The sequence below is a fragment of the Homarus americanus genome, unplaced genomic scaffold (genome assembly GCF_018991925.1).
Source record: "Homarus americanus isolate GMGI-L3 unplaced genomic scaffold, GMGI_Hamer_2.0 scaffold6075, whole genome shotgun sequence".
NCBI classification, from domain to species: Eukaryota; Metazoa; Arthropoda; class Malacostraca; order Decapoda; family Nephropidae; genus Homarus; species Homarus americanus.
Window position 1 is genome coordinate 176,895 of NW_024732529.1, and position 12,755 is coordinate 189,649.

A 12,755-nucleotide genomic window follows, 5' to 3' on the forward strand; every position below is an offset into this window, starting at 1 on the left:
GATAGAAAACGGCCCCAGAATTGTGTGAACAGTGACTATGATTTTCAACGTTTCTCCCAACTGTTGCATTAGGAGACTCTTAAAATGCTTCTATTGCCGAAGTGATGTTGAAATTTGACATTTGTTTAGTGAACATGGGAATTAGCTAAAATACAGAATGATCTCTCCCCCCACAAAAAAAATAATTGCATTCACCCTGAGATTGATTTCCATAAGGGACAATTTAATTTATTATAACCAAAAGAATATAAACCTTTGATGCCCTTAACTGAGACTATACTGCGGATTATTAATGAATGGAACAATATACACCAACTTTGCCATCAAACGTAACTTAACTGTTGTATATTATTTTTTGGTTAAGTTAGGTGGGGCTTTATTGGTTTGTTTGTAAGCGTACGTAAGTGATTTACGCTCGAAGCTCTTCCGCAATTACAGCTTATCGAAAATTCGGAACCTTTTCGTAAGTTTACCCTCGTTTTGGTCTCTGTAATTTTACTTCCGTCCGCGGGAATCAAGGGGAAGCGTATATGGATTATTTCATCATGATGGTTTTTAATTTCATGGAATACAACACAGAGACTGAAGCCATTACCGTTAACATTTGACCCGCCAGAACACGTCTTCCATTATTGTTGCAGGACGGTCATTAATAATCTTCCTTTATCTTGGTTACAGTGTCCAAGCTTCGGGAACACTGGGATGAGACCAACAGTGTGGTGTTGGCCCGCAAGACACAGCTGGATGCCATGTACACCGACACCCACAAGTTTGATGCCAAGCGGGCTGAGCTGGAGTCGTGGCTGGCCAGGATGGAGGCCAGGCTGGAAAGGATGGCCCCCGTGGCCCGCACAGCTGATGTCCTCGACCAGCAGATCCGCGAGCAAAAGGTAAGACATTTGTTTATTACATGGACCACAGTGGTCTGATGGCCGTTTCCTTTATTTATATTTTTATGTTTTTTTCCTTTACGTAACGAAAATTAAATATGTTTTTTATAACCACCTCCTCTTCCCCTATGTGATAGTTGAATGAGGGTGCGCCAAGTCCGTAGACTTGCTAGTGATAGATTTGTTTTTAAGGGCACGCCTCTCGCAAGGCGCGGGCGATTAAACCCCAAGGTGGAAGCGCGGATCGGATTACCCTCGTGTCGGGGAGACAGTCAGCAGGCACCGTACTCCCAGCAACCGATAGATGTATATTGATTTGCGTCTGTCCGTTCGCCCGTTCATGCATTTCACTTCTATTTCGTTAACAAGGTGATTCCTAAACTATCCTGGATTGGGTAAATTTAACTCTCTATAATTCAGTAAGGGCCACATATTTTTCCAACTGCAGTAACATCATGAGTATAGTTGTATTGATGTTATATTGTTCTTCATCTTCAAATATGACGGGATAGTTATTACATTGTTCACTTATAGTTGTCACCTCCCATTCATTTTCGTCATTGATTTGTTGGTTAATTTTTATTATAATAGAGTATCATAATTAGTGTTTATGTTTATTTCACGTAGCAAAAACATATTGTTTTTGTTTTCGCCAAGTTAAATTATTTTATGCTGTTGCCAAAGAACAATGCTTAAACTGCCTTAATAAACACACACAGATTACGATGTATGGTTACTGTAAAAACATCCACGAACACTTCTTGAATAACACACACACACACACACACACACACACACACACACACACACACACACACACACACACACACACACACACCCCATCATATTTTTCATAATAAATAAAACAGAACACAGGTCCCTGGCCAACATTAAAGTCTAATAATAGTCAGGTTGCTGAAATTTGATAATTAATATCAAATTAAAATATATTTTATTTTCACAAACGACAAAATTAAGGCTCTGTCATCTGGAATTTCCATATTAATTTTGTTTGAATATATTTTCAATTTATAAAAGGGATGAATAGAATAAGTGTAATTAAATTTTTGTGTCATATTCAGTTTGTGGGATTTTTTTTATTGTCGAGTTCAGTGGAAGGTAAACTTGTTATTTCCAGTTGTTGTAATGAATGCCTTTGTTATTAATTTGAAATACTTCTACCGTGAGACCACAATATATCAGGGTAGGCCAGTTTGTGTGTGTGTGTGTGTGTGTGTGTGTTAGCGAAAATGTTTAATGGATTTATATATTTTTTTTAATTTTGTGATTAAGAAGACTGCCTGAACATCACTGCCTTTGTGTTTTGTGTATGTCTCAACCTTTGTGTGGACATCATAACACACACACACACACACACACACACACACACACACACACACACACACACACACACACACACACACCGTCAGGGTTATTTTAAGTACCGGATACGATAGTGTGACTGATTTTTCGTCGTATTTGGTGCTACTTCCTGGTTGCTACTTAATAAGAAACATTGAATTATAAAAGTTACAGATTAAAAGTAACGTAATTAGGGTTTATGGAATACCTGGCAGTATAGACAAAATAAATTCCTGAAGTAAATGATTAGTATTTACACTATTTACACTTATAATATTTTTATCCGTCAGGTCCTGGGAGAACAAATTATTGTTTCCCGGATGACGACTAAGATAAACTTTGCTGTACTGAGAGTTGCCACCATGTCCCTGTTAGAAATTTTTTTAAAGAAAGAGTGAACCTATCCAAAAAATTTATAACATGTTGAATATTATATTTTTATCAGTTAACTGACGAACAAAATATAATAAATATGAATGTACGAGTATATTTGGTAATCCGTAATCACCGAAAAAAAATTGGAGGCAACTTGGCAATATAAAAACAGCAGGAACGGATAGAGTGACGTTGTTATTTGTTTTTCTCCTTCCTTGTGTACATCTTCATCTCCTCACCAGGGATTCCACGCTGAGATCCACCAGTACAAGCACCAAGTGGAGCTGTTTAACCAAATGACACAGCGCCTGATAGCCATCTACCAGCACGACGACACCCGCAGGCTCAAGAAAATCACTGAGTCGATCAACCTACGTTACAGCAGCCTCAACTCTAGGTCAGTCCTCCCTCAGTCTTGTTGTTGACACTATTTTCTGATACCGCCGGATTTAGTATTTTTTATATAATGTTTGAATGTATCTTTTAACTGTATTTTAAAGTAGGGACTAGTGGTACATTACATCCAAGTTACAGATGCTAAAGTAGAGGAAGATTGTGACCTGACCTGACCTGACCTGACCTAACCTAACCGTGATACATAATATTTTGTATTATGAATGTGATACATATTTTTTGTATTATAGGTTAGCTTAGGTTATGTTATGTTTCGTTTAGTTCGAATTCGTTCATTTTGGTGTATTGCAGTATGAGTAGATTCAGTTTACTTTGCATATAGTCATATCCAATTAAATTAAATATATCAGTTTGCTTGTGTTATGTTGGCAATTATGTTTTGACGTTATGAAGAGAGTCGGTATAAGTCACGTTATGTTAGTTATGCTGCCTTAGTTTACGAGAAATTTAAGTAAGTTAAGACGAATTTTTCTTCTTTATCTTAACATGTTATAGGGTGAGGGTTTTTTGACTGTTGGTGGTAAAGAAAATGAACGCATGTGAATGAGTCGTTCTTTGGTCTGGTCTGGCCTGGCCTGGTCTGGTCTGGTCTGGTCTGGTCTGGTCTGTCTGGTCTGGTCTGGTCTGGTCTGGTCTGGCCTGGCCTGGTCTGGTCTGGTCTGGTCTGGTCTGGGTGTATTATGGCCCCGGAAACACCATCACAAATGACGGGTCGTGTGGAAGCAGTATAGGATGTTTTATATTAGAAGATTGTCAGTGGTTAGTGTCCAAGACATCTTGTAAGGAACTAAGTCGGGCACAATGGTCTCGGGAACAGGGGATATAATTTTTCAGTACAGTAGCTGGTGTACGGGGCTAAGGAAATACATCTTTTTAAAATTATTAATGGTTGTACTAATTACCACACTATATTAAATCCTATATCAGTATCAGACAATTTGAACTTAAAACACACAACTCATTAAACTAAAACAGGAGACGAGAATGATTTTGTAATAGTAAACTTTAAATGTTTTATAATAGAAATGATTCACCAGTTTCAATTAATCTGAAGTAAAAATTCAGTTATTGTCGCATTTAATAAGAAAAGGGGATATTCTTATGGGTTATTTTGCATTCGTTTCCCAACCCAGCGTAGGACACCAATGGAAATACGTTTGTAAAGACTTTCTAGGACTATACCTGGTCAACAAATCAACATAGGTGCGTTAGGGCTGTGATAGGTAATGGTTCACCAGGCCACCGTCCGGAGACTTACATTTTCTCTCATACTAGGGAAGGTGTCCGTTTTCTGTCTCTCTTGTGGCCAGAGGACTAGTCTAGATTGGGTTTTGGTCACAATATCAACAGTAACCGGTTCTTTATAGGGGGGCGTCACTTTTTATATTTTGTTTGGCTAATACCAGTTGATTTTATTCAGCACAGAGAGGAGCCCTTACATAGGTGGTTAATGCTGCTAGTTAACTATTATTTATAAGGGCAGTAGTATTTATAAGGTAGGAATATGATAACGTGGTGCCTCAGTTGGTCATTCGGATGTGTAATTATTTACATATTTAATAAAAGCAACAACAGTATAGCAGGAAAAATAATAGATGTTAAATGAAGTGGATTTTTTTTATTATTTCATTTATTTAATTGAGTGTATTGGTCGGAGGCGTCAAGTGTGTGTGTGTGTGTGTGTGTGTGTGTGTGTGTGTGTGTGTGTGTGTGTGTGTGTGTGTGTGTGTGTGTGTGTGTGTGTGTGTGTGTGTGTGTGTGTGTGTGTGTGTGTGTGTGTGTGTGTGTGTGTGTGTGTGTGTGTGTGTGTGTGTGTGTGTGTGTGTGTGTGTGTGTGTGTGTGTGTGTGTGTGTGTGTGTGTGTGTGTGTGTGTGTGTGTGTGTGTGTGTGTTTTGTTTTTGTCATGTGTGGCTAAAGGAGTAAGGCCAGCTTCTTTTCATCAGTCAAACGTATATTAAACAAGACAGATTATTCAGCTTCCATGATAGACATTCGTCATAGTAGTAGTATGGGAGCCTTGACTCAGTACTTGGTGAATGTAAAAATTGACTTGAATTGAATCGCTCGAGTCAAGATGATAATACTCTTTAAAGTTATACTAATGGATAGATAGGTTGAGTTAGACAGGAAATGATGATGTGATAAATAGGGAAGTAGAGGAAGGGGGAGAGAAACCGAGAAACGGGAGTAGAAACACGAGAACATGTATTTATGTGTAAAGACGAAAATTAATAGTCCTTATATACTGCAGGTGTATACTGATGCCAAATAACACTGAGAATGAACTTAATCTGTCTATATTGCATTGGATGAGTGGAGACATGGAAACGCAACACAAGAAACTATTCCTGGATATATATTTTTCATTTTTTAATAAATATAAGTGAAAGGCCCCCAACGAGATCTAGGTCCGTGTGTGTGTTGTGATTTATTTGGTTGTATTGGTAAACTGTATATTCCGAAGGTAAGGTAATTTTATGTTCCTTGTTGGAATTAATGTAGGTATTTTATTATTTTATTTTAAATTTTGTATTTTTTATTAGGAATTTTATTTACTATCAAATATTATTGTTGTTGTTTTTCTTCTTCTTCTCCTCCTCCTTTTTATTATTATTATTATTATTATTATTATTATTATTATTATTATTATTATTATTATTATTATTATTACTACAGGTACTACATTTTCGTCCCCTAGGCCCCGAAATGGGTCTTTCTATGCCTTGTTATTAACGTAAAGTTTGAGTGATGAATGGTGGTATTCTCATCTCCCTTGGTCCACAGCATCATCGCCCGGGGCAAGGAGCTTCACTCAGCCATGAACTCGCTCCACAACTTCGACAAAGCCCTGGACAAGTTCGCCTCGTGGATGAGCGATGCTGAGTCCAACATCGACCTGGTGGAGCTGGAGGTGGACAAGCTGGGACCATCAAGACGAGACCCCCAGGCCAGAGCTCCCGCCATGCATCTTAAGGTATGTCCATGGGTGAGAGTAAAGGGGGGAAGGGAAGAGAGAGGGTAAAGGGGAAAGGAAAGGGGAAGGGACAGGGTTATCAAACAAGGAAGAGTACCCGGACCAAAGCTTCCATCATACATTTTTAGGTATGGCTGCAAGTGCCAGTAGAGTCGGGAAGGGAAAGAGGAGGGGGAATGGGGCCGTGGGGAGAGGAAGGGGCAGGGTGCAGGGAGATGTACTGAGGTCAGAGCGTCAGTTGTGCATCTTGAGTTTCGTCCATAAGTGCCAAGGCAGTAGGGGTAGTAGGAGGGGGAGGAGGCAGGGCTTATTTATCTGGAAGAGTGCCCAGAGCCCTGAGGGTTTATGTATGGGCGGATAAGAGAAGGATCTGGATCGAGGGAGGAAGTTTAGGAAAGGTATTTTGTGTGTGGGTTGGTGGGGTGGGTGGGTGGGTGGAAGGTAATGGCGGGAGAGTAAAGCACTTGACATGTGTGGCAGAGATATTACTAATAAAACTTGGCTGGTTCTCTTAGACCAGATACAATACAATTTTGTAGAGAGAAACGTAAAACAAGTTCCAGCCATTTGTTTATGATAAAGAGATTGTAGGTAAGTAGGCAGACGACCACCAGATCATAGATAACCTATTATGGTAAGTGGCAACAACACCCATTCATAACCCTGCGATAAAGTGTGATGGGTGTATGAAGAGTACACCCATAAGGCTAGTGGGCAGTATACGACCACTAATGTCATAACTATATTGGTACTGTTAGTAAACCCCCCCTGATAACGTGGTTCCTGTCGATTAATGGCCAGTTTACGATCATTTGGGGGGCATCAGTATAGTGGTGCTTGTTAATGGTGTAACGACCATGGGTACGGGAGCGAGTGTACTATATCCATTCAATACTCCCCAACTGAACCTGGCCGATATACCTGTACATGTTGGACCCGGTTCCCTATGAGGCCGAATTAGGATGGGGCCAAGTCACTATAGTACAGGTATTACTAGGAACACCTTGTACTGAGAGGCACTGAGAGAAGCTGAGAGAGAAAGTACCTTGAAAGAAGGGTAGGTGTATAGGGGTGATAATTTTAGGGAGAATAAGAGAAATAGGCGTTGATTAAATTAGATGAAGAATAAAATTGGGAAGTAATTAAAGAAAAGGAAATAAGGAAGTTAATTAACGAAGACTAGAGAGGGGAGGAGGAGAAGACATGGAAAGAGGAGAAAGGTATTAAGAGAACGTAATAAAAAAAAGATTAGTTAATAGGAAGAAAAACAGAAAAATACAAAGAACAAATAAGAGATAGGATGTACAAATGATACAGAATTTAATGAAGGGAAAGGGATAGGAGTTAAATTTAGAACAGGAACAGGAGGAGATGGAGCTAATCAGTGGAGAAAATCGTATGAAGAAAGGCGTGAGAGGCGACGAAGGATAATTAATGAGTATTAGGTAAGAGGGTGTGTAAATGAAGGCAAAAAGGGGAAGGAGGAGGAGAAGGTAATAACAAAAATGCAGATAGGAAAAAGAAAAAAAGTCCCACCAAATATAGAAGAAAAGCCAAAATATTTAGAAGGGGCGAGATAGGAGGGTTACCAAATGAAAGTGTAAGGGGAGAGTTAAAAGATGATGATTAGGAAGAAGAATAACAGATAAAGAGGAAAGAGGGATAATAGCCAAAGGGAAGATAGAGAAAATTTGATCTCAGCTTTTGAATGATAAATGAAAATGGATACCATTTTTTTTTCCGGTGTTCAAAGAGGTAGGGTGGTCGACACTGCACTCAACCGCCTTCACTTCCCAAACTGTAACTGCGATATAAAAATACTCTCTCATTGCTGGATGCGGACTGAGGGAAAGCGTAATTAGATAAGACAACAGTTTTTTTTCTTTACTGTACGTGATGTAGAGAGAAGAGAGAGAGAAGAGGAGGAACAGGAAATAATTGGAGATAATTAAGAAAAAATCGGTGGTAAGGGAAATAGGTTACAGTGAAAGAGGAGGAAGGAGAGCGTGCAGGTAATTAATTAACCTTGGGAGAGAGAGAGAGAGAGAGAGAGAGAGAGAGAGAAATTAAAGCTGATTAATAGACGAGGAGAGAGAAGGGAAAGAGAGAGGAAGGAACAGCAGTGATTGAAAATGAAGAGGGGGGAGAACAACACAATCTAATAAAAGAGGGGAGAGGGGGAGAGTAATAAGGAATAAAGAGGTTAAACGGTGAAAAATAAAGAAACTGGTGGTTGGAAGGGGGAAGAGGGGAAGACGAAGAGAATAGACAGAAGAAAGAAATGAAGGGGACGAAAGTAATAATGATTAAAACTACAAAAAAGGGGAAAAAGATGAAGAAAAAGGTAAAATATTTGGACGATTCAACGATAAAGAGGGAAGAACAACACATCTAATAAAGAAGGGGGGAAAAGAGACTGTAATAATGATTAAAGTGGAAGAAATAGAAGTAGATGTTATTGAACGAAAATCCCAAACAAGTACCGGAATTAATCCACTAATTCCCAGGTACAATACATGATTCTCTACCTTACCTACCTTTACCTACCTTACCTACCTTACCTACCTTTACCTACCTCCTGTTTCCTCCCTCACTTCCCCAGGTTAATCCGACACCCTTACTCTCGCTATGCACCTGAGAAGATGATGAAGGAGGAAGGAAGAATAATTAAGAAGGAGAATAAGAGAAAAATGAGGTGGAGTGACGAGGAGAGGAATAAAGAGGAGGATGAGGAAGATAGGAAAGGGGAGAGGGTTAAATAGGTGTGTAGGAGGAGAAGGGGGAGGATGAAGATAGGAATAGGGAGAGGATATATTAGGTGCATAGGAGGAGGAAGAGGATAAGAAGGAAGATAAGAATAGGGAAATAACATATTAGTTGCGTAAGAGAATAAGGGGAGGAGGATAAATGAAAAGAATAAGTAACATAGCAATAATATAGCACCCCTATCTAGTGAAGCTGGTGAAAAAGTGGGAAGAAGAAGAGGAGGAAGTGGATAATAAAGAAGGGAATTAGTGATAGGGGCTGATAATAGGAGATAATTTGTGGTAACGAGGAAGAGGAAGAGATGATGATTAAAAATGACCACAAGAAGGGAGAAGAGAATTAGTGATACGTAGCAAGTTCAGGAGATAGAAGGTAATAAATAGAAGAATAACGCAATAGACGAACTAGAAGAGGAAGAGGGAGGGAGAGAGAGAGAGAGAGAGAGAGAGAGAGAGAGAGAGAGAGTGTGTGTGTGTGTGTGTGTGTGTGTGTGTGTGTGTGTGTGTGTGTGTGTGTGTTATATTGAGGGGCACGGATGATTGACAGACACACCACGATCCCAATATGCAACCGTCACACCTGACTGACAGCCCCCCATTATATCGATAGCCACTTGTCGACATGAGTACCACCCCTTAAGTGGCACGACTACAACTACCTACTAAAAAGGCTAAGCAACTATTGTTATTACCTTCGATAAAAGTAGTAATGGTTGTGGTCACGTTAATTGCAGTTCATTATTGAGTGAATGAAATAATATTAGTCGTTTGTTTGCGTCACGGATTTCAGAGTCCAAATTTACCTGTTGGAGGCGATAATTATCTTCACTATCACCGGGGGTTAATTCTTGTTCGTATGCAGGAGTTCTTATATAATACTGTATTTAATGGTACAATCGGTGTGGTCGTAATTCCATCATTTATTTATCGGGTCAGAGTAGATAAAATGGAAATTTGGGTTTTAATACTTATTTAGAAATTTCGCTATGTTAGGTTTGGTTGGTATACAATGTCGTACAATGCAACCCACTCGTGCGTATTAAAGCCGGTTATTTGCTTGTATAGGCTGTGGTAGACCCGGCTTTCTACCTGGATTAAAATGAGAGTCGGATTTGTGTTGTATTGAGTATAAGGCAATGTAGTACCTGAAACGAACCCACGCAAGAAGAAATGACGGTGTTGGTGGTGGTGTTGGTGGTGGTGATGGTGATGATGATGATGATGGTGGTAGTGGTGGTGGTGAGAGCTGTTGTCTTAGGAGGTGTAGCTTATTGCTGTCTTCCTCCTCTCTCTCCCTCCTTCCTCTTTTTTTTTTGCCTCTCCTCTCTTCTTTCAGTCCACTTATCAATCGTCCTCCTTGTATACTATCTTCTTCGTCCTTCCAATAGCTTTCATTTCCTTCTCTTTCTCTAGCCCTTTCTTTTATGCCTTTTCTTTTTAACTCCTTTCCTTCCTCCTTTTCCTTCACTAATAACCTTTGCTCTTTCTTTGCCTTCACCACCACCACCACCACTATCTCTCCCTCCTCCACCATCATCTCCTACATCTCTTCCTCCTCCACCATCTCCTTCTCCACCATCTCCTACACCCCCACCCCCACCTCCTCTCCACAGATGGTTCAGGTTTAGGGAGGCGGTGTTTGAAGGCGAGGCACTGTGACCTGACGCCTCTATGCTGGCCAACGCATTTTTTTATTTATTTTTTACACTAGAATAAATATCTGTGGAAACTAGGCAGTGTGAGGAAATAATGAGTGATAAACAAGGGAAGAGCATAGAGATGATGATGAAGATGACTACTAACTACATCTATGAGTGTTTGCATTATATTGCTGGTAGTTATAGATACGTTTTTCAAGACCTTTAATACAAACTCATTATCAGAGGGGAAAAAATAATCATTAGCAGGTAAGAGAGGCGACACACCTGACCCAAACAATACCGAGATGATTTTTTATTTTATTTATAATATTTATTCTCGTATTTATTATTATTATTTTTTATTATAAAGTTCAGCTAATTAAGAGTCTATTGCTGTCACTGAAGTGGATGGGATAAAACACCGTCTGGATACTTTGGTTTTGTTTTATTTTTTGTTTTATAAATAATGAAATTGATATATTTTAAAATGTTTACATATATTTAAAAATTTTTGTTTTTTAATTATTTGTTTATCTCTATTTTGTGTTATTTATTATTGTTACGATAATTATGTTTTGCCATATGTATTTTTTTACATTGTTTACATAATTGTTTTTACACATTTACATTGGTTATTTTCAATTCCTACTTATGAATATGACTTGAAAATGATTGAAAGTAGAGTTACCAAAGCGACCCCATAGATGAAAACTGATGTATATTTTAGATTTTAACATAAGTACTAGTGATCTTATATAAAACTCCGGACCCCCCAAAAAATAATAATAATAACAATAATAATAATAAATAAAATAAAAAAAGGTCGTATAAAAAGGCTTTGTTTTTGTATGGGAGAATAGGCGGACGTCAAAGCATTCATTTTTATTTTATTTATTTTTATTTTATTTTTATTTTTTTAGGAAGGGGGTTCTGCATGTTTGGTAGTTGAGTTCTTTACAGTCATGTGTACGGTAATAACACGAGATTCACGCCAATTGACGCTAAAAAAAAATATCTCTCACTGGAAATAATGTGGTTAATTGTTGGGCAGTTCTGTGAAGATTTTGGTTCCTATGTTTAGTACGATGTCACTCACTCCTCCCTCCCTCCCTGCTTTCCCTATCATAGCACATCTCCTTTCGTTACCCCTAGTTTTCCCCTTTTCCCCCCTTCCCTCCCTCCCCACCCTCACCCCCTACCCTCCCCATCTGTTTCCCTCGCCCCTACACTACCACCCTCAAGGGTAAATTCCGACTGGACGAACATATTAAGTCTCCCCTCTATGAGTTTTACCTTCATCCACCCCAGGAAGCCTCACTCACTCACTCACTCACTCACTCACTCACTCACTCACTCACTCACATGTTCCTTTTTGGGTATATGTAGCCCAAAGTACAGAGTGGGGTTCTTGAGTCTTGCGCTCGATCAAAAACAGTGTGTGTGTGTGTGTGTGTGTGTGTGTGTGTGTGTGTGTGTGTTTACCATATTTTTGTTTTTATATATTTGTGGAAAAATTAAGAAAGTTTGTAAGGGGTTCGTCGTGGTCACCCCGTTTAAGTGTGTGTTAAAGTTTGTGTACAGTCTTGATCATCTCTCGAAGAACAAGTAGAGAAGCACCTGTACGACCACACGTAGAAAGACGACCACCCTCAATAAGAGTCGTATGGGAGAGGGGAACCTCCTGAAGGAGTTTTCCAGGCGGTGGGTCGCAGTAGTGAGTGGCCGTAAATACCGGCGTCCTGGCATTTATGTGGCGCCCTCCTCCCGCTACCTCACTCACCAGGAGGGGGTGGGGGGGTCGGGGGGGTGGAGGGGTGTATCATCAGAGATAGAGGGAAGGGAATGGATGTTGGGGGGGGGGCTCACTTTACCGCCGGGAGAAAGACTAACCTTATCCCTTTACCTCTCTCACTATGGGGAGGAGGAACTAGGAAGAAGGAGGGAGAAGAGGCATATCATCGGCAAAAGGAGGAGAGGAAAGGGTAGAGGTGTTGGTAACTGAGGGTTTGTTTACCATAATGTGGCTCTTTACTCAGGCTGCCAACTGCTCCGTGCTGCTTTAGTTTGGTATTCATAGAGCTGACTAACGTAACGAAAAAAAAACATTTTCTTAGTTTTTACATCAATAGTTATTACCATACGGGGTGCGGTGGCAGAGTGGATACAACACTCAGCTCCTGTCCTTGGGGTCCCTGGTTAATGCCCACAGCCACCCCCCCCGTTTGCCCATCTGAGTATCTGACATTAGTTGGGGAAATGAAGGTGGTAGAGTGAGATCATTGCCACTCTTATAGCTGTTGTCATCTCCACGGTGATATACCCGTGGTTGTCGTT

General features: G+C 39.8%; 1 protein-coding gene across 1 annotated transcript in view; it reads left to right on the forward strand.

The window, feature by feature from the left end:
• LOC121868884 (dystrophin-like) overlaps positions 1-12,484 on the forward strand; it is a 185,849-nt gene extending 173,365 nt beyond the window's left edge. The window contains exons 4-7 of the mRNA XM_042369881.1: positions 679-890; positions 2,870-3,024; positions 5,827-6,016; positions 12,458-12,484. Of these exons, the coding sequence (XP_042225815.1) occupies positions 679-890; positions 2,870-3,024; positions 5,827-6,016; positions 12,458-12,484 (584 nt within the window). The remainder of the gene's footprint in view (positions 1-678; positions 891-2,869; positions 3,025-5,826; positions 6,017-12,457) is intronic.
• Positions 12,485-12,755: the final 271 nt, after the last annotated feature.